General features: G+C 38.5%; 1 gene segment (V, D, J or C); it reads left to right on the forward strand.

Annotated features, from left to right (window-relative positions):
• The first annotated feature begins 8,801 nt into the window (after positions 1 to 8,801).
• Positions 8,802 to 9,413, forward strand: LOC120527971. The segment is given in 2 exon segments: positions 8,802 to 8,892; positions 9,034 to 9,413. Coding segments are annotated over 2 exon segments (360 nt in total).
• Positions 9,414 to 20,762: the final 11,349 nt, after the last annotated feature.

Raw genomic sequence — 20,762 nt, forward strand, 5'->3', positions numbered from 1 at the left:
CTCCTAATTCCACAAACAAGTTTGTCAGTTTAACTGGTGATTCCCTATTTTCCCCCCACGTGACTGGGCCCTGCAGTGTACTGGCCTCCTTTTAAGACTCAGCTCCTGCCATGCTCCCCATATTAATGGGATAGGCTCAGGTCCACCTTAACCAGGAGGTTTCAGAATGTTTTGTATTTGCATTAAATATTTAATTTCCAAATTCACAAATTTTTAATTTGAAAATTTAAAATGATTGTGTTTTTTTATTCAAATAAGGAGTGTATTAAGAATAATTTGTTAAAAACATCCTTGAAAATAATTTCAAATAAGACAATAACTTCATTTTTCATCCTGTTCATAGAAATAAACTAAACAAAGCTAATGACACATTCAAGAAAACCTGGGAAATAAAAACATGTGAGGCATGAAGAAGATAATTCTGTGGCTCATGGCAGCAGGAAGTGGCAGGATGAGTGACTGCATGACTGGCTGGGCATCAGCCACACCAACCACACTGGCCATTCCTTCCATTACACTTTCTGGGCTATGCTGGGCTCTGTGAAATGTGCTATAGAAAGCAATAATTTATTTTGGAACCATCGCCTGTATTGCAAACAAAAAATTAATGTTTAGTATATAAAACACCCTTAAACAGCATGAATGGTTCATACCGCCTAAAAATTGAATATTATTTATTGTGGCATACCGCCCTCTACAGTCAGCACATTTTGACAAGCTGCTAGAAACCAGGGTGGGTCATTTTGCAGTTCAACACATGTTGGTACCCACCTAACTCTGACTTATACATTTTATACACAGGCTAAACTTTCTGATTATAATTCTTGTTCTGAGGTAAATTCTTGTTCAATTGATAATACACAATTTGTACCATAATATAACATTCTCAGTTCTGCTTAATCCAATTCAAGGTTCTCATGAGTGTGTCTCTTTCCCAGTAGCAATAAGCACAAGACAGGATATGGTGTCAGTACATCCTTTGGCCCACTCACACACACACACTCATTCAAAGGGACCTAATCTGTACATTTATGTGAGCCCCCAAAATAAAACCTACACAAACATAATTAGGACATGCAAACGTGCCACGGACAATGACTGTGGAAAGAATTCAGACATAGTTCATAGCATACAGAGACAATCGGTCATAGTCCTAACCTGAAGCCATTGTTTTTAACTCATATATACTTTATGATGACATTCAATGCAGTGGATGTCACACACAGCATTGCTGACAGAAACTGAAATGCAGTAAACCCTCTTAACAGTGAAGCACACTACACAGGCCAACCAGTTGTTTTCATCATAAATGCCAGTTGTGCACACTGAGCTCAATGAGAAGTCTAACACATCCAATGAATTACAGTTGAGGCTTTCATCCACCATGTTATCGGGCATCAGGTCCTTTGCATAGCAAGCAGCGGTCCAGCCACATGACAAGGCTGGCAAAAAAAAGAGCAACAGAGGCACATAGCAAGTCTGTCAGGGAAACAGCTGAGGTGACATATGCTGGCAGTGAAAGGCGATGCAGCAACCTCGGGTTTTATATTTCGTGAGAGGCACATGAACCACATTTCCTAAAGGAATGGAAGTTCAAGTATTCGAAGTTTATAAATATTCTTACAATTCACTTCCCCAAGATCAATATAATGATTCAGAACAGATAACTGAGTCAACACTTAGTGCTACAAAAAAGACACAGCAGCCCTTGAAATTGTTCAGAGGTGAGTAACCGGGTGCATCCCAGGAATAAAGGACAGGTCAGGACAGGATCAAGTAAATAAACCTGTTTAGTCTCAAGAAGAGGAGACTGAGTCAGGAACTAATCCAGGTCTTCAAAATCCTCCAAGACATCAATCAAATGGATTCAGTGGAATTATTTTGATGAAACAGTGAATTATGTACTGAAAAACACAGATGGAAGACAAACTACCTTGATAACCCTACTTACCTGGTCCAACATTTCCTCTTCCCTGAAGATATCTGAACACAATTTATCCAAATGGTTTAAGTGAAAGCAAACAGTTAGTAAATAGTAGATAAAATAAAAATAATAAGTGTGATGATAAAATGTGGTTTTATAATACAGTATAATTATTTATTGAACTATATATATGTTTAATTATTGATAGGAAAAATGAGAAGGTTTTTCTTTGAAAATTAATAATGCATTTAAATACGTGATGGAGAGCACTTAAATTTGTATGACTAAAATATCGTATGGTGTGTAATAAAATAAATTAAGGTACAGAATATTATTTAAGATAATGAGTGTTGAATATACAGTCAAATGAAAAAGTTTGGGAACCCCTCTCAGCCTGCATAATAATTTATTCTACTTTCAACAAAAAAGATAACAGTGGTTTGTCTTTCATTTCCTAGGAACATCTCAGTACTGGGGTGTTTACCCAAACAAAATTTTTTAGTGAAACAGTATTTAGTTGTATGAAATTAAATCAAATGTGAAAAACTGACTGTGCACAAATGTGGGTCCCCTTGTAATTTTGCTGATCTGAATGCCTGTAACTGCTCAATGCTGATTACTTGCAACACCAAATTGGTTGGATTAGCTCATTAAGCCTTGAACTTCATAGACAGGTGTGTCCAATCATGAGAAAAGGTATTTAAGGTGGTCAATTGCAAGTTGTGTTTCCCTTTAACTCTCCTCTGAAGAGTGACAGCATGGGATCCTCAAAGCAACTCTCAAAAGATCTGAAAACACAGATTGTTCAGTATCCTGGTTTAGGGGAAGGCTATAAAAAGCTATCTCAGTGGTTTAAACTATCAGTTTCAACTATAAGGAATGGAATCAGGAAATGGAAGGCCACAGGCACAATTGCTGTTAAACCCAGGTCTGGCAAGCCAAGAAAAATACAGGAGCAGAATATGCAGGATTGTGAAAATGGATACAGACAACCCACAGATCACCTCCAAAGACCTACAAGAACATCTTGTTGCAGATGGTGTATCTCTACATCGTTCTACAATTCAGCACAATTTACCCAAAGAACATCTGTATGGCAGGGTGATGAGAAAGAAGCCCTTTCTGCACTCACGCCACAAACAGAGTCGCTTGTTGTATGCAAATGCTCATTTAGACAAGCCAGAGTCATTTTGCAACAAAGTGCTTTGGACTGATGAGACAAAAAATGTTATTTGGTTATAACAAAAAGCGCTTTGCATGGTGGAAGAAGAACACCACATTCCAAGAAAAACACCTGCTACCTACTGTCAAATTTGGTGGAGGTTCCATCATGCTGTGGGGCTGTGTGGCTAGTTCAGGGACTGGGGCCCATGTTAAAGTCGAGGGTCAGATGAATTCAACCCAATATCAACAAATTCTTCAGGATAATGTTCAAGCATCAGTCACAAAGTTGAAGTTACGCAGGGGTTGGATATTCCAACAAGACAATGACCCAAAATACAGTTCGAAATCTACAAAGGTATTCATGCAGAGGGAGAAGTACAATGTTCTGGAATGGCCGTCACAGTCCCCTGACTTGAATATCATCAAAAATCTATGGGATGATTTAAAGCAGGCTGTCCATGCTCGGCAGCCATCAAATTTAACTGAACTGAGAGATTTTGTATGGAAGAATGGTCAAAAATACCTCCATCCAGAATCCAGACACTCATCAAAGGCTATAGGAGGCATCTAAAGGCTGTTATATTTGCAAAAGGAGGCTCAATTAAGTATTGATGAAATATTTCTGTTGGGGTGCCCAAATTTATGCTCCGGTCTAATTTTGTTATGATGCATATTACATATTTTCAGTTAATCCAATAAAGTTAATGTCACTGCTGACATCCTACCTTTTCCATAAGGCATGTCATATATTACAAGGAAGTTGCTACTTTGAAAGCTCAGCCAATGATAAACAAAAATCCAAAGAATTAAGAAGAGATCCCAAACTTTTTCATATGACTGTAAATATAGACACATATATTTTAATGTTTGTTGTTTTTATTTTTGTTTTAATTATTTATTGAACTATTTATATGTTTAATTATTGATAGGAAAAAGGAGGATTTTCTCTGAAAATTTATAATCCACTTAAGTACATGATGGGGAGCACTTCAATTTGTATGACTAAAATGTCATATGGTTCTTTAAAAGCGTTCAGCCACCAATATTTAAGTTTGGTGCAGTTGCTTTTAAATCTAAATTTTCAGTGATGCATAGAAGAGAAGTCTTTACCACTGTGTTACAAACCATTCACCCTCTCAACAACCCATCCATATTCCAAACATTATCTGATTAGCACTTTTATGGATTACAGCCTGTCTCAACAGCACTGGGTGCAAGGACTGGACAAGCCATGAACAGAACGCCATCCAATCATAAGGCACATTCACATACAGATGCTAAATCACTGAATCTGTACATCTTTGGGTTGTGGGAGGCGAGCCACAGAAAAACCCACATACAGTACCAGTGAGCAGACTGACATTGAATCAAAGTCTTCTGGAACTGGCAAACAAAAGCATTTACGACTGTGGAAACATGCAACCACCTGGTTATAAATTCCTTAGTTCCAACCCTTTTATTTAAAAGACAGAAATGATTACTCGGCATTGTAGAAGAAAATCCCCAGAGGAAGACAGGACAAGTGCAATCTATTAGGTTTTTATTTTGTCACAGATGAGTATCTGGATTCTACGTTGCAAGGTAGAAGAGCAAAGTTCCATTTTTGATTGGCTTTTTATAATTTCTTCATCCTCCCCCTTCCCCTTATTTAATCAAAAAGCATAATATTCTTTACTTAAGCATTTTATTTTATTACGCTAATGGGCCATCTTTTCTTATTTTTCTTTTACTTGTCATATATACCCTAAAGAAGGAAAAGTCATCTTTCCTGTGTCAAATAGACGTGTGCCTAAAGAAACTGGAAATTTTTCTGGGTCAGCTTACTGCACCGTTTTATAACAGATGCCTGTATAAATAACCTGCCGTTAGAGCAAAATGGCTTTGTCGGCTCTTAACCCTAAGTAGATTGCAAGCAGTCAATTTTTCTTTCACATTTCCCCCATTTTTTTTTTGTTTATTTAATGTCTGTGGAAAATTTAATGTCGTCTATCTGATCAGTATGCTTAGGGACCGGAAATATAAAAAGAAATTGATGTGCCACCAAACGGGTGATAAGGGAACGGACAAAGGGAAATGCACAACAAAGAAGTAGACAGACAATAAGAAGGATAGTGTCTACAGTAATAGCGAATGAAATAAGGGACACTTTCCAGTTGGAAAATAGTGAATGAAACCACACAAAAATTGACTTAGGTGCAGTAGTTGTATAATTGGTAAATTCTATTTGAAGTGACTTGCTAAGGGCTATAGTAAAGGACCCATTAGGAGCAGTGTTATTAGGAATTAAAAATACAGCAACTGTTGCTGAACACAACACACACACCTCCCCTTTCAGCTAGTAGCATATCCACTATAGCTCAATTCTATTCTGCCAGGCCACTTGGCTAGTAGCGTGTACTTCCTGACATTAAGATACACTTGAAAGGGTAACCAGGAGAGTTATGTGCATCCTTAAAAATATCACAAGTGAAAATGTTATAGGGAAGAGGTAGCAGTGGTACATGCATAACAAGTCTCTGTTCTTAATTGTGCCACAGTAAAATTCAGCCACTTATAGGACAGATTATCCTCTAGGTAAGAGGGAATAATCCCTTGACAGAGTCCCAGCACAGTAAGTCCAAAAAATAGTAACAGCTATTCAGGCCATTTTTTACAGTGTGAGACGTGCGTCCAAGAAGGGAGTCCTTCAACCTTCATAGTGTGCAGGGTGCTCAGTAGCACTTGGAATGGCCCTCTCCACCTAAGTTGATGCCTGTGTTTATGTTGTGTTTTTCCGATAAGGACCTAATTCCCAGTAGGTATAGGAATGGACATTTCAGGTAAAGAGGTAGTCCTCCACGTTTCCCTCACTTGTTCATGCACTGCCTGTAAGGCACTATGCAGACCTGAAAGAAAAGATGCAAATCATTGTCGACTGTGTGGAGAGTGACTTTACCTGGCATGGTGCGGCCAGTAAGAATCTCAAAAGGAGAGAGTCCTATCTGACAATGAGTCCTCCCCCGCAGACCAGCCAGAGCCAAAGGCAATGCATCAGGCCAAGATAGGCCTGTTTGTTCACAGATTTTTGCCAATTTTAATTTTAAGGTGGAGTTTACATGCGCCATCAACCCTCCACTCTGTGGATGGTATTTGCAGTAGTGACGGACATCAATCTGCAGCTACTGAGATAACTCTTGTAGCAAAGTATTTACAAAGTGAGTGCCATTATCAGTTTACAATTTCTTAGGCCAGGGTTTCTCAACCTTTAAGTATTTGTGACTCGAGTTTTCATAACAGTTTTAATCGCACCCCCCTAACTTTTTTTGAAGCTAATAAAATTTATTCTATATTTTTTGCTACCGATACACCGCTACAAGTTTAAAATTTTCCTATGAATAGTGAAATTACACCACATATGGAAACATTCGTGCCCCCTTTTTTGTTACTTTGTGCCCCCTCAAGAGGAGTACACCCCACGGTTTGAAAACCGCTGTCTTAGGCAAACCCCAACGAGGGATAATTCCTTTAACTTGCACTTTGGCCACTGACTTGACATCTGCATGCCGACACGGGAAGGCTTCCACCCAGCGAGAGAAAACGTCGATGATTACTAAACAGTATTTATAGCCATGAGACGGGGTTAGTTCAATAGAATCCATCTGCAGATGTTCAAAAGGGCCTTCTGGCATTGGTATTACAGCCAGACTTACCTGCAATCTTTTTCCTACATTAAGTCTTTGGTATAGTGCACACCTTTTACAGAACTCATCAACAAAATTGAAAATTCCTGGGTCATACCAGGATTGTTGCACCTGTGCCATCATTTCGTCTCTGAAAGCATGGTCCAGACCGTGCACCACCTTTGCAAAACCTGGAAAGGAAGTTTTTGGGAGAAAATGATTTTTAGTTAATGGATGGATCCAAATTCCATTTGGGTCTTTTTCTGCACCCTCTTTCTGCCACATCTTTATCTCCTTTTCTGTTGCTACAGTTTGTAGAGATAAAACTGCATCCTCGGGTGACTCTCATTCCTCCTCCTGTTGTAGGGATAAAGAGGTTAGTGGTGAAGTGGGATCCCGGGTAGCTTTCTTTGCCCACATGTCTGCATGCGCATTTCCCTCAGTCACTGGATTCGTTTTCCCCTTGTGAGCTTGACACTTCACTACCGCAAGCGTGGCTGTCAAATGAGATGCCATTGCCTGCACTAAGATGGAATGTACAGCATGTGGTACCTTAACAGTTAATGGACTCACGAGAACAACATCTGCACATGCTAATATGGCCTCTGTTGTTGCAGCAGCTGCTTTCTAACAGTTCTGGATTGTAGAGGCCACTGGATCCAATTTTTTTTTAAGAATAGTATGTGACCAGTCTTTGTCTGTCTCCTTGTTGTTGAGTTAGTACTGCAGTCATATACCTCGCTTTCTCGTCCACGAACAGAAATGGCAAGACTAGTCTGTAAGTCCTAACGCAGGCGCAGACATCAAAATTTATTTTATATCAGTTAAAGCCTTGTCAGCCTGCTCCGTTCATGAAATTTTATCAGTCAAGGCCATATTAGAAGAGGTCATTAGATCGTTAGATATAAACTATGCATGCGTGATGTCACTGCCTGATCTTTACTCCAGCTGTATTTGCACTCCCATATGTTAAAAAAAAAAAAAAGAATAATCCATCCAATCATCAATTATCCAACCTGCTTCATCCTAACTACAGGGTAACGGGGGTCTGTTGGAGCCAGTCCCAGCCAACACAGGGTGAAAGGCAGGAACAAATACAAGGGCAGGGTGCTAGCCCACCACATAATAAAATAATAAAAATAAAAATTTGCAATGTTATTTTGAAGAATACATACTTGACTATAATGAGAATAATTTGAAATAGATGTAGATTCATAGCATGGATTCATTGCACATTGCATTGCAGATCAGGAAATGACAGGGACTGACTGAGTTCATAACGTTGATCCCTCACATTACGGATTCTGTGGGTGTTAGTTAATCAGAGTGATAGGAGCACAGGAGACGCTAAAGGACTGCAAGTGCAAGAGAGCTAAAGGACTCCAAGTGTTTTGGACTTGGAATTTAATTTTATTTCATTGAGACAAAGTGGTACAGTGGTCAGCATTGCCAGCTTCCAAATTAAATTACATTTTTGGTTACAATATTCAGTCCAAAATAATTGGCAAATGCTTCCTCATCCCTCAGGGACACTTAAAAGACCATTTGCACTATCATAGTTCCTTCAAAACTAGTTCAGCTTCCCCAATGACTTCAATGCATTTCATTGAGTTTGCCGAAATTCCTGTTTTTTCTCCAAACTCAAGGAAAAGCAAATTCAGATGGGTTTGCTCAATACTAGAACATAAATGTGGTGACACCATAAAGAGACTATTAAAAACTCTACATATGAACTGCAGTTGTTGATGTGTGACAAATGTTGTTGAGACAGATCAGCCATGTTTATTCATAATCCTAATCTCCTGCTCAGAATTAAAATCCAATAGCCGGTAGCAGATGCACTGTCTAAAGTCATGCCTATCAGTTTGTCAAAAATTATAATTGGAAGAATTTCCAGTTATTCTCTAGCAGGGGTTAGCTATTTGCAAAGTAAATAAAAGACATGTAAAATACGTTTTTAAAGTTTACTAGAGCCCTGAGGAGGAAGTTGCTTTGCATAGATGCCACCCTGTCTGTCACCATTTCTCATTTCAGAGCTCTGCCAGGGTTTATAACTTCATTACTGAGGCACACTAGCAGGATCCAAAGCAGCAATGATTTCTCCACTGCTCCCCATCTTTCTCTTTCTCACATTATACAGTCAAGGTAAGAAGGTGTTTAATAATTGATGTTGTAAAACAAATGCAAACCTTGTTTATGAATTAAATGGTTTTGCTAATGTAATCCCAATAGCATTTTTTAACCCAAGTAATAAATACTACATGACTGTGGCTTTTTCATTTTCAGACTCCAGTTGTGAGATTACGGTAATTCAGACTCCAGCGGCAAAATCAGTCTCCGTAGGAGACAACGTGTCCTTTACATGTACAACCAGCACTGATGTGAGTACGCTGTTAGACTGGTACCACCAGAGACCTGGAGAAGCTCCTAAGCTCCTGATCTATTTAGGAGAACAACTTGCAGATGATATCCCAAGTCGCTTCAGTGGCAGCGGATCAGAGACTGAATACACAATGACTATCACTGGAGTTCAGGCTGAGGATGCAGGACATTTCTACTGTCTACAGTACGCTGAGTTTCCTCTCACACGGTGACAGAGAGCCGTACAAAAATCTCTCTAAACATCTGAACAGCCTGCAGGTGCTTTACAAAGGCACCAGAGTGACACTCATTTAAAACTTTTCTTCTATATGACGTTAGTGTTAGCTATACGGCTATTTACTCAATTTATACAGTTTGACTTTTCATTTTTATAGTTGGATTATGCTTCTATAAACCTGATGCTAAAAGCTGCATCTTAAAGTATTACATAATTTGACATACTGTAAATCACATTCACAGTTACATATGGTGTGGCACAGTGTTTATTGCTAATATCTTACTACTTCAGGACTGTGGGTTCATAACGTGTTTCCCTGAGTACACGTAATATTTTCTCCAGATACTCTGTTTTTTCTCCAACATCCCACAGATGTGTCTGGTAAGTTATTGAGATCTCCAGACTGGGCCTGTGTGGGTGGGTGCACAAGTGTCCCCTGCTGCAGACTGGTGCCCTGTCCAGTGTTAGCTCCTGTCTTCAGGGCCAACAAAACTGTGAACACAAATATAATAATATTTAAATAAAATGATAAATAAAATGGTAGTTTCATTTTACACATAGAACCTTAATTATAAAAAGTAAACAATAAGAATAACATGGTTAATTAAACTTTGTACAACTAAAAATAATATAAATCACTGAAATGCAATTATGTTTGTTTTTTTTTCTTGGAATACTTGAAAACAATTCATTTTAAATCTATTGTTTTGGCTAGTTCACTCTCCACTGACATGTTTTCTGAGAATTATATGAATCATATAGTTTCGTTTATATAGATAGATGGATAGTATGAAGCACAAGAGCATGGGGAACATTTTATGGGAGTTGATTGGAAAGTAAATATGGGGAAGGATAGGAGTGAGACACCATCACTAACCACTGTTCCATGTACCGCCTCTGTAAAGGGTGAAGAGAAATCTTTGGAAGACCAACATCTTGTTTCACAAGCTCCCTGTTTTCTAGTCCCAGCACTATATACTGTAAATGTAATAGATTAGGTTAGGATGTGTTCTGTTTAGTTTTTCTGAACTGAGATATTTCAGGCTGACACCAGATGTGTCAATTGAATGTTTTACTGTTTTAGTTCACAATGTCATCCTTTGCTGCTTTTCTGTTCCCATTTCTACGTCTAAAGAATTGGCCAGGGACCCCCTGCAGCTGCACTGCCAAAGCCTGTGAAGGGTTTTGTTCGACTCTTTCTCATTGTGTGAGAGGGAGCTCATAGTACTGCTGACAGTAATAATCACCCATGTCTTCAGGCTGGACTCCTTTAATGGTCAGCGAGAACACAGTCCCAGATCTGCTGTCAGTGAAACGGCTCGGTGTCCCAGACACTCGGTTACCCACTGAAGAAAACATGAGTTTGGGTTTTTCTCCAGGCCTCTGCAGGTACCAAGCCAGGCTGCTAGTTAAACCAGTGGAACTGGACACGCAGTCAAGAGTGACTTGATCTCCAAGGAGAACAGATTTCACCGATGGCTTCTGAGTCAAAACAATCTCCCCTTTGTTGTCTGAAAAATATATCAGGAAAAGGAGCACACTGAGTAAAGAAACAATGTCACGTACTTCACTCATTAGGAAACAATTGTAATTCTATTGTTCTATTGGAAAAGGGGTTAAAGAAATTAAATAGCTGGAATGTTAGTATTAAGAATTAACTTTACATGCCCTCTTTTACAGTTCTGAATGATGGTAAAACAATAATAATACATTTGTTCTAATTTTTCTTAACGCAAATTATTAATTATTTAAAAGTCTATATTTTTTCAAATTTCTTACACTGAGCAAACAGCTGCAGTCCAGAACAGATTTATGCATCTGGATTTTTTTGTGCATAAGCACATTTCCGCTTTTGTCCATACGACATGTTATAGTGTGAATTCTACGCATGGCGTTATACATGAGGCCCCTGGTCAGGGACTCCCTGCATTAAAGATGTTAATAGTAATAATCCACCTTCTATGACTTGTTGCAGTTTTAAATGATGGTGAAACATTTGTTCTAATATTTCTTTGAAAAGTTATTAATAATTTAAAATTCTATATTTTTTCATATTTCTTACATTAAGCAAACAGAGTTGCAGTCCACAACAGAAGCGTCACTGAGTCCATGTTCTCCAGAGGTGTTTAGATCTGAAATATTTTCACACTTTTAAAAAAACAGCAGAGCAGTCAAGCAAAATCAGTATGGAAATCACGTCAGGCATGTAAATCTGAACATCATAAAGACGTGAGACCAGAAATGGGAGTGGTCGTTCAGACATACCGACCCTTCATATTATGACTTCCTCTTCTGAGATCTAAAGGCTCCTCTGACCTGTTTTGTAACTTATATTTATAGTATTTGCCGAACTGTTACTCTCTTGGACAGCCTGGTGACCCAAATCAAGAAAATCGAGTACAAAGGTGAAGAGGAGGATTGTATATTCACACATATAGGCTTTTACTCTAACCGTTTTATAAAATTAAAATAGAGTAAATGTTTTTCATAAGTGATGCATTGTTTCTATTAAGTCCTTTTCTTTTTTCCTTCTGACAGAATAATAAATCCATGTTTTTATTTCCTCTTCTTTAGCTTACTGAAATTCTCTTAATGTAGGTGTCAGCTCTGTCACTTGCGCAGTTGGTATAGAAAGCAGTTCTACAGTTGTTAGTCATTATGAATGTAGTGAGATGTCAAGCAAAATGAGACTTTGAAAGCTTGAATATATTAATCTTTTTAGTTAGCCAATAAAATGTGTCATTTTGCTTGACATCTCACTACAAGAAAACATTGGAAATCAAAAGACATGAGGCATGTTAATAAAGTCCTTGAAAATAATTTCAAATAAGGCAATACCTTTGTTTTTCATCCTTTTCATAGAAATAAACTAAACAAAACTAATGACACATTCAAGAAAACGTGGGAAATAAAAACATACGAGGTATGAGTAAGAAAATTCTGAGGCTCATGGCAGCAGGAAGTGGCAGGATGAGTGACTGCATGACTGGCTGGGCATCAGCCACACCAACCACACTGGCCATTCCTTCCATTACACTTTCTGGGCTATGCTGGGATCTGTGAAATGTGCTATAGAAAGTAATAATTTATTTTGGAAGCATCATCATTTATATTGCAATCAAAAAATCAATCTTTAGTTTATAACACACCTTTAAGCACCATGAATGGTTCATACTGCCTAAAAATGGAATATTACTTATTGTGGCATACTGTCCTCTACAGTTAGCATATTTTGAGAAGGTGCTAGAAACCAGGGTTCATCATTTTGCAGATCAACACATGTTGGTACCCACCTAATTCTGACTTGTACATTTTGTACACAGGCTGACCTTTCTGGTTATAATTCATGTTCTGAGGTAAATTCTTGTTCAATTGATGATACACAAGTTGTAACATAATATAACATTTATCAGTTCTGCTGGATGTCACACACAATACCACCCCAAGACACCAGGAGCCATGACCACTAACCACCTTTTCCACTTTTCCACACTCAGTCCAGAGAAGCCACCCCACGAGGACCACTAATCCCAGCCAGTTCAGAAGCAATAAAAATAGGGTGCTCTCTGATGACAGTGGCTCACCTGGAAAACGAGCCACTTAAGTGAAAGAAGTTCGATGACAAGCCTGACAACTTTGAACAGGAGACAATATAATAGCTGACAGCTTTATTGATTTCTGTTATATTTCATGCCATCTTGCACTTATTATTTTGTTACATGCACCAGTAAAGTAAATGGGGTGGCCTGGTTGGCATCCCAACATTTTGTCCAAGGTCCTGTGGTTACTGCCAGTCAACAATATGGAGTGACTATCAAATTATATGGAATAGACACATCACATGTATATCGATCCATCCATTACAAAACCTACTTATATCAGTTTCATTATACACAAGTATATATTTTTTCTGTGAGGCAATGGGAAAAACACAGCAGCACATAGCTTTATATTATATTTGCAAATATTAAAAACATAACCCTTCAGTTTTACACTGTGTCATCCCAAAGTACTTTGTAAGTCCAGAGACACGATAGTTTAGTATCTATATATGAAATGGTAACGGTTGTCGCTCTGTCACAAAAAAACTCACAAACCATTGGGTTGTGAACCTTAACCTTGGTCTCAATCCAGAGCCAATGCCATGATATGTATAACATGACCCCTGAATTCATTGTGTGGGCAAACTTGGTCATGAAATTGTGCTTCAAGTCCTTCTTATAGCAAGCCCTATTGACAGTGAAGCACACTGCACAGGCCAACCAGTCATTTTTATCATAAATGCCAGTTGGGCACACTAAGCTCAACGAGAAGTCTAACACGTCCAATGAATTACAGTTGAGGCTTTCATCCTCCATGTTATCGGGCGTCAGGTCCTTTGCATAGTAAGCAGCAGTGCAGTCACATGACAAGGCTGGCAAAAAAAGAAGAGCAACAGAGGCACATAGCAAGTCTGTCAGGGAAACAGCTGACGTAACATCTGCTGGCAGTGAAGGGCGATGCAGAAACCTCGGGTTTAATATTTCGTGAGAGGCACATGATCCACATTTCCTAAAGGAATGGAAGTTCAAGTATTCCAAGTTTATAAATATTCTTACAATTGACTTGCTCAAGATCATATAATGATTCAGAACAGATAACTTCTCACTTCTAACACTCAGATGCTACAAAAAAGACACAGCAGCCCTTGAAATTGTTCAGAGGTGAGTAACCGGGTGCATCCCAGAAATGAAGGGCAGGTCAGGACAGGATCAGGGAATTAAACCTGTTTAGTCTCGAGCAGTGACACTGAGTCAGGAACTAATCCAGGTCGTCAGAATCCTCCAACACGTCAATCAAATGGATTCAGTGGAATTATTTTGATGAAACAGTGAATTATGTATTGAAAAACACAGATGGAAGACAAACTTCATTGATAACCTTACTTACCTGGTCCAACATTTCTTCTTCCCTGAAGATATCTGAACACAATTTATCCAAATGGTTTAAGTGAAAGCAATGGTTAGTAAATAGCAGATAAAACACAAATAATATGTTGGATGATAAAATATGGTTTTATAATACATTATAATTATTTATTAAACTATTCATATCTTTAATTATTGATAGGAAAAAGGAGAAGGTTTTTCTCTGAAAAGTAATAATGCATTTAAATACATGATGGAGAGCACTTAAATTTGTATGATTAAAATGTCATATATGGTGTGTAATAAAATAAATTAAGGTACAGAATATTATTTAAGATAATGAGTGTTGAAAAGATTTATAGACACGTACATTTTAATGTTTGTTGTATTTTCTTTGTTGTCAAGAATGGATGACCAGTATCCAGCTCACCTAAATTCATTTATACATTTTTCTAACTTTTATTAAATAAACAAATAAATAAATAAAACCTCTAATCTTTAGAGTATCTGGATGAGAAATTGAGACAGTTTATCTATGAGCTAAAGAAATGAGCCTGATGGACTGAATGGTCTCCTATCATTTGTCAAACCTATTACAGTATGTTCTTATGTAACATGGATTTGGACTTCACTGTTCAGCATCTTTACCACTTGGTTATACTGCCAGCCTGAAGGAACTCTAAGACTCATTTATTTATCTATTGCTTAAAAAGTGAATGACATTTTGTCTGTCAGAAATTTTGAGTGTCTCCCTAAGTTAAAAGTGATTGCTGATATGTAAACAAATCAAACAAAGCCCATAAAACACCAAACATGATGCCATTTTGGAGATGAGAAAGGTGCCTTCTATTGAATCATTTGAGTGTAATGGTTGGAAAAATGGTTCTTTAAAAGCAATCAGCCACCAATATTTAAGTTTGGTGTTGTTGCTTTTAAAACTAAATGCTCAGTGATGCATAGAAGAGACATCTTTACCACTGTGTTGCAAGCCATTCAGTCAATTAGATTTTTATTTGGTCACAGATGAGTACCTGGATTCTACGTTGCAAGGCAGAAGAGCAAAGTTCCATTTTTTGGCTTTTTATAATTTCTTCTTCCTCCCCCTTCCACTTACTTAATAAAAAAGCATAATATCGTTTACTTAAGCATTTTATTTTATTACGCTAATGGGCCATCTGTTCTTATTTTTCTTTTACTTGTCAGTATAGACCTTAAAGAAGGAAAGGTCATTTTTCCTGTGTTTAATGGATGCGTTCCTAAAGAAACTCTACATTTTCCTGGGTCAGCTTACTGCACCGTCTTATAACACTGTCCTGTATTAATAACCTGCCGTTAGAGCAAAACAGCTTTGTCAGCTCTTAACACTCAGTAGCTTGCAAGTAGTTAATTTTTCTTTCACATTTCCCTCATTGTTTTTTTTTTCTTAATGATTGTGGAAAAGTTAAAGTATTGGGTGTCATCCATCTGATCAGTATACTCAGGGACTAGAGATATAAAAAGAAATTAATGTGCCAGCAAACAGGTGATAAGGGAACGGACCCAGGGAAATGCACAACAAAGAAGCAGACAGACAATAAGAAGGACAGTGCCTATAATAATGGCGAACTAAATAAGGGACACTTTAAAATTGGAAAATAGCGAATGAAACCACTCAAAAATTGACTTAGTTGCAGTAGTTGCATTATCAGTAAATTCTTTTTCAAGCGAGTTTAGCTTGTGTAACACACGTACGAGTAGGAGACAGCTGAAGGGCTTAAGTAATGTTAATACCACATCCGACCAGGGCAGGGCGTGGTGCACTTACTGTCTTTCTCATTTCCCGGCAGACCTTTACCAAGAAATTCTACCAGGTTCCGGTACATTAGAAGAAGTCACTTCCAGGTCCCGCCACCTCAATTATGTCACTTCTGGCCCAGACAATATCACTTCCAGCTTCCGGCTCATCGATGATGTCACTTCCTGGTCCCAACCCTTCGATTATGTCACTTCTGGTCCAGATAACACCACTTCCGGGACACGCCCCTTTCATGACGTCACTTTCTGTATGGGCCTTTAAAGCCGCCATTTTACCACCAATGAATCAGTTCTGTTTTGAGAACATCTCTGTTAAATTCTACAAGCCTTTTGCAGCTAGGTGTATTATACGGATGACTGCCCCAAACCTTTTTATGATGTCTGGTCTGTGTTTATATCACACTTGTTAAGGACTATTGTAGCGGGGCCACATAGTTAGTGTTTAAATGTCAGTTCTGAGTGCGTCTCGTTTCATTGTCCCGTTTGCTGTTTGTATGTGTATCAGTTAATGCCGTCCCCGTAAAGGAGGACGGATGATGGAAGGAGACCACAGCCGCAAACCTGGAAAACACCTGTTCTTAATTAATCAATCACAGCCGTCACAGACTATTTAAGAAGAGAGGAAAAGAGGGAGGAGAAAAAAAAAGACAGTTTTGTTTCAACCACTTCAACTTGCTTGCTGTTTCTTCACATCGCGCCTTTCACCAGTTTGCTTTTCATTTTCCGGACTATCTTTCAACCTGCATCTGCTGAGACCCCGGGGTCGATTCACCATCCACCATACGCCGAGGAATCACGGTGAGGTTGCTCCAATCGCCGGGAAAATCAAACACCACAATTGCCGCTAGTTCAGTCATCCGTATTCAGGACATTTTTTATATTCGGACTCAAGTTCACAATCATTCTGTTTATCAGTCATTTTGTTGTTCATGTTGTGTGTTATATGTTAACAGGGACAAGGGAGGGTTTTTGTATTTATATTTGGTGCTGTCTTGTGGTTGCTGGGGTGGAGGGATATTTATATTTATATCTGTTTTGTGGCATGTCTTGTTTCATTTAATACATTTAATCCGTTTAATTTTACATCCTGTTTTTGTGTACTTGCATTTATACCGTCGATTGTGGGGAAAAGTTTAATTGTGTAGAAGTACGGCTTGATAGTTAGATTTCTCAGTAAATTATCCAGGCCACAGGTCTTGGAGGTGTAGCTGCCGGCTGGGTAAAGGGGTCGGCCGTTACACTATAGTAAAGGACCCATTAGGAGCTGTGTTATTAGGAACTAGCAAAATACCCGCGCTTCGCAGCGGAGAAGTAGTGTGTTAAAGAAGCAATGAAAAGAAAAGGAAACATTTTGAAAATAACGTAACCTGATTGTCAATGTAATTGTTTTGTCACTGTTGTGAGTGATGAGTGTTGTTGTCATATATATATATATATATATATATATATATATATATATATATATATATATATATATATACACACACACACATAAATATATATATATATATATATATATATACATATATACACACACATATATATAAACATATATATACATATACATACATATCTACATATATACACACACAGCTATTTCGTATCAGTGTAATACGCTGTTTGTTAAAACGGTTGACTCCCGCTCTTACGTGCAATAACAAATCAAATCATTCAGTTGTCTTTGCTCATATGTCATTTTAGAGCTGGACACCTGGCATCTTTTTTTGGCCACAAGTTCGTTTCTGTTTGGTGTGAGGTTCTGTGTTGTGGAGATTCTCAGGATGGATTGCAGGTGCTCATCAGTGAGGCGACTCCTGTGTGCTGTTTTGTTAGTCTTTATCACTGAGAAGAGCTTCTCACACAGATATGTGCTACCAAACATGCACAAGGTTCGAGACGCATGTAGACGGACTTTTTTTGTTCATCAAAGTCACCAAAGCGCCGTGCAAACTCAGTGCGCAGTGCGCTCAGTTTATCAGCAAAGTGCGTATTTGGGAACACCGTAGTGACGACTTGGTTTAACATTACTTGGCAACAGGGAAAGTGGGGCAAGGTGAACTGGTGCATTTGTGTCTCCCATAAAAGCAGCTTCACTTGAAATCACTTTGTGATTGTGCACGGGTTAAAACGTCCGCTGAAGTGTCAGATTCTTATTTAATTATGCTGTTTTCTGTATCTTCTGAATTGCATTCAGGTTACCCTGATGCAAGGCAGCTGAAGCGCTGCATTATGGGATCTGTAGTTTATTGTGTTACCAGCGCTTCATATACCGGGCTTTAATAACAATAATACAGTATATAAAATGATCTCGTGGGCCGGATATAATTACACGCCGGGCCGGATGTGGCCCGCGGCCCTTGAGTTTGACACATATGGACTAAATAGAACTTGAAAAGATATATTTTTTTCAAATGTGATCGCGCAATTCAGATAGAGTTGACGCGCACTACAGCCTGCATGCCTCAATGAGTCATCCTCCCTCGCTCTTACTTTTTTACCGTTCATCTAATGAATACACTGAGTATGGCTTTACCAAAACAATCATTGATGGCGAATAAAGTATCCATTATTCGAGTATGTAGAGCGGGATATATATATATATATACATATATATATATACCCGCGTATCGAGGAGAAGTAGTGTGTTAAAAAGGTAGAAAAGAAAAGGGAACATTTTAAAAATAACGTAACATGACTGTCAATATACAGTATTTGTTTTGTGAGTGTTACTGAGTGTTGCTGTCATCAAGGATTTGATTATCATTATTTCTTTCAATCAGGTTCGTATTTGTAGGATGTGTTGTGTTCAAGTTACATTCCGTGTTTGTCAATCGTTGTAAAGATGACAGGTTTCATTCATCGATTCGTTTCTTACTGCATCAATAAACAGCTCGTCTTCTTCTTTATCTGAGACCTGACACACTGCATGCACGGGTTTTTTTTACACTGTCTTCCTTTAGCGGGACATTGACTTTTTCCACCGTGTGCTTTGTTTCCGCAGTAGGTGGATTTATGAATATCAGTAGGGCACATCAGAACAAGAGTAGGAAGGATAGTAAAACCAGTTAACAGATTGATTCAGAACATGACGAGAGAAACAAACAAGCTAGTGGTGGTGTTAGTGGGTTAGCCAAAACTTTATTTTTGTGAACAATCGTCAGTTATCCTATTGGAATAGTTCTAAGTTAATTAGCAATGTGTATAATATGTATACTTCTGTTAAGTAAGTTCAATGTTGGAGTAACAGTCATTTATTCATTAAGATGAGATTGTGTATAAGGCACTTTCTTATGCAAGTGAACATTGGAAGTCTGGCCAGCTTCCTTTTGACACTTTCCCTTTTGGTTGGGAGGCGGGTTTTGTCATCGTAAGAGTACTGTGATGTACTGTGAGAAAATAATGACATGTTATGTTACTGTTATTTAGAACTCTGCCATTGCCTGACCCTCAGTGTTTTGAGAAGTTCAGGGGGGAGTATGTGGCTGAGTTAGTTTGTTTTATTGTGAACATTCTCAAAACTTTTTTTATATATACTGAACTTCTTTTGTTTTATATATATTGTAAATTTTATTTATTTTTGAATGTAATCATTGTATCTGTTGTATATAGTTCCTATTTGTCTGTTGTAGCGGGGGGGTCACTTTAATTGATGCAACACCCAGGACGCGCATGTAGCGTACAGCAGACTCCTGGCAAAAGCTGGATGACGCTTTTGCAGGTAAAGCGCTTCTCAACGCTCTCCGTCTCTTGTATAAGTTGACAAGTTTTAAATAAGTGTTTTCTGTATGAAACTGAATGGAACCATCACGCCATGTGGTTGTCGATGTGCTTTAAGGTTCTGTTGTACCTTTTGGTCGGCAGAAATGGGTTTTAAAAGTGTTTGGTTTGGCGGAGATTCAACCTCAATGGTATATTGTTTGGCTTGCTACAGGAGACCGAGGCGCCTGGCGTTGCATGTGCTGACTGTGCCCTTTACTGCTTGTCTTGTAGGTATGTTGCAACGTTAATTATTGTTCTTCATTATTGTTGTTTATATTCAATTGTTAAATTTTGTATTTATTGTATTTGTGTATACATGTTTAATTAAAAAAAAAAAAAGCTGGATGACGCTTTTGCAGGAGACCGAGAGCGCCTGACGTTGCATGTGCTGACTGTGCCCTTTACTGCTTGTCTTGTAGAAAAAAGCTGGATGTAGAATAATGATTCGGTATTGCTGTGTCTGTCTTCTTATCACCAGCTTATCATGCGCTTCATATTTTTGCTGCCTTTTCAATTGTGTAATTCGGTTTTTGTTCAGCGCTCTTTGGAACTGTTGCCTTTTATCTGTGCACTGCGTCAGTTCACGTGAGCCGCTCGGTGTACATGCATCGAAGGTTCCCAGCTGTGCTGGTGCCATCTCGTGCTATGTCCGTGGCTGTATTTAATGTTACCTTAGTCCTGGCACTTAAAACTTTCTCTCGCAGTTTCGCTGAGTTTGTGTCAAACACCACCCTGACCATCTCATCTTCCTCTCCATAAGCACAGTCCTTCACCCGTGAATATTTACCCGTGGCAGTTTGCTATTGGATTGCGCTGACGGACGGCCTTATATGGGCAGGCACTAAATTACAAAGCGCCAGCGCAGCCTGTCTATGAACTTAATTTAAAGTGTAGGTTTACATCGTGCTTTGTTTCCGAAGTAGCAGAACTCATGAATATGGTTGTATATGTCACTC

Source organism: Polypterus senegalus, chromosome 4, assembly GCF_016835505.1.
Source record: "Polypterus senegalus isolate Bchr_013 chromosome 4, ASM1683550v1, whole genome shotgun sequence".
NCBI classification, from domain to species: domain Eukaryota; kingdom Metazoa; phylum Chordata; class Cladistia; order Polypteriformes; family Polypteridae; genus Polypterus; species Polypterus senegalus.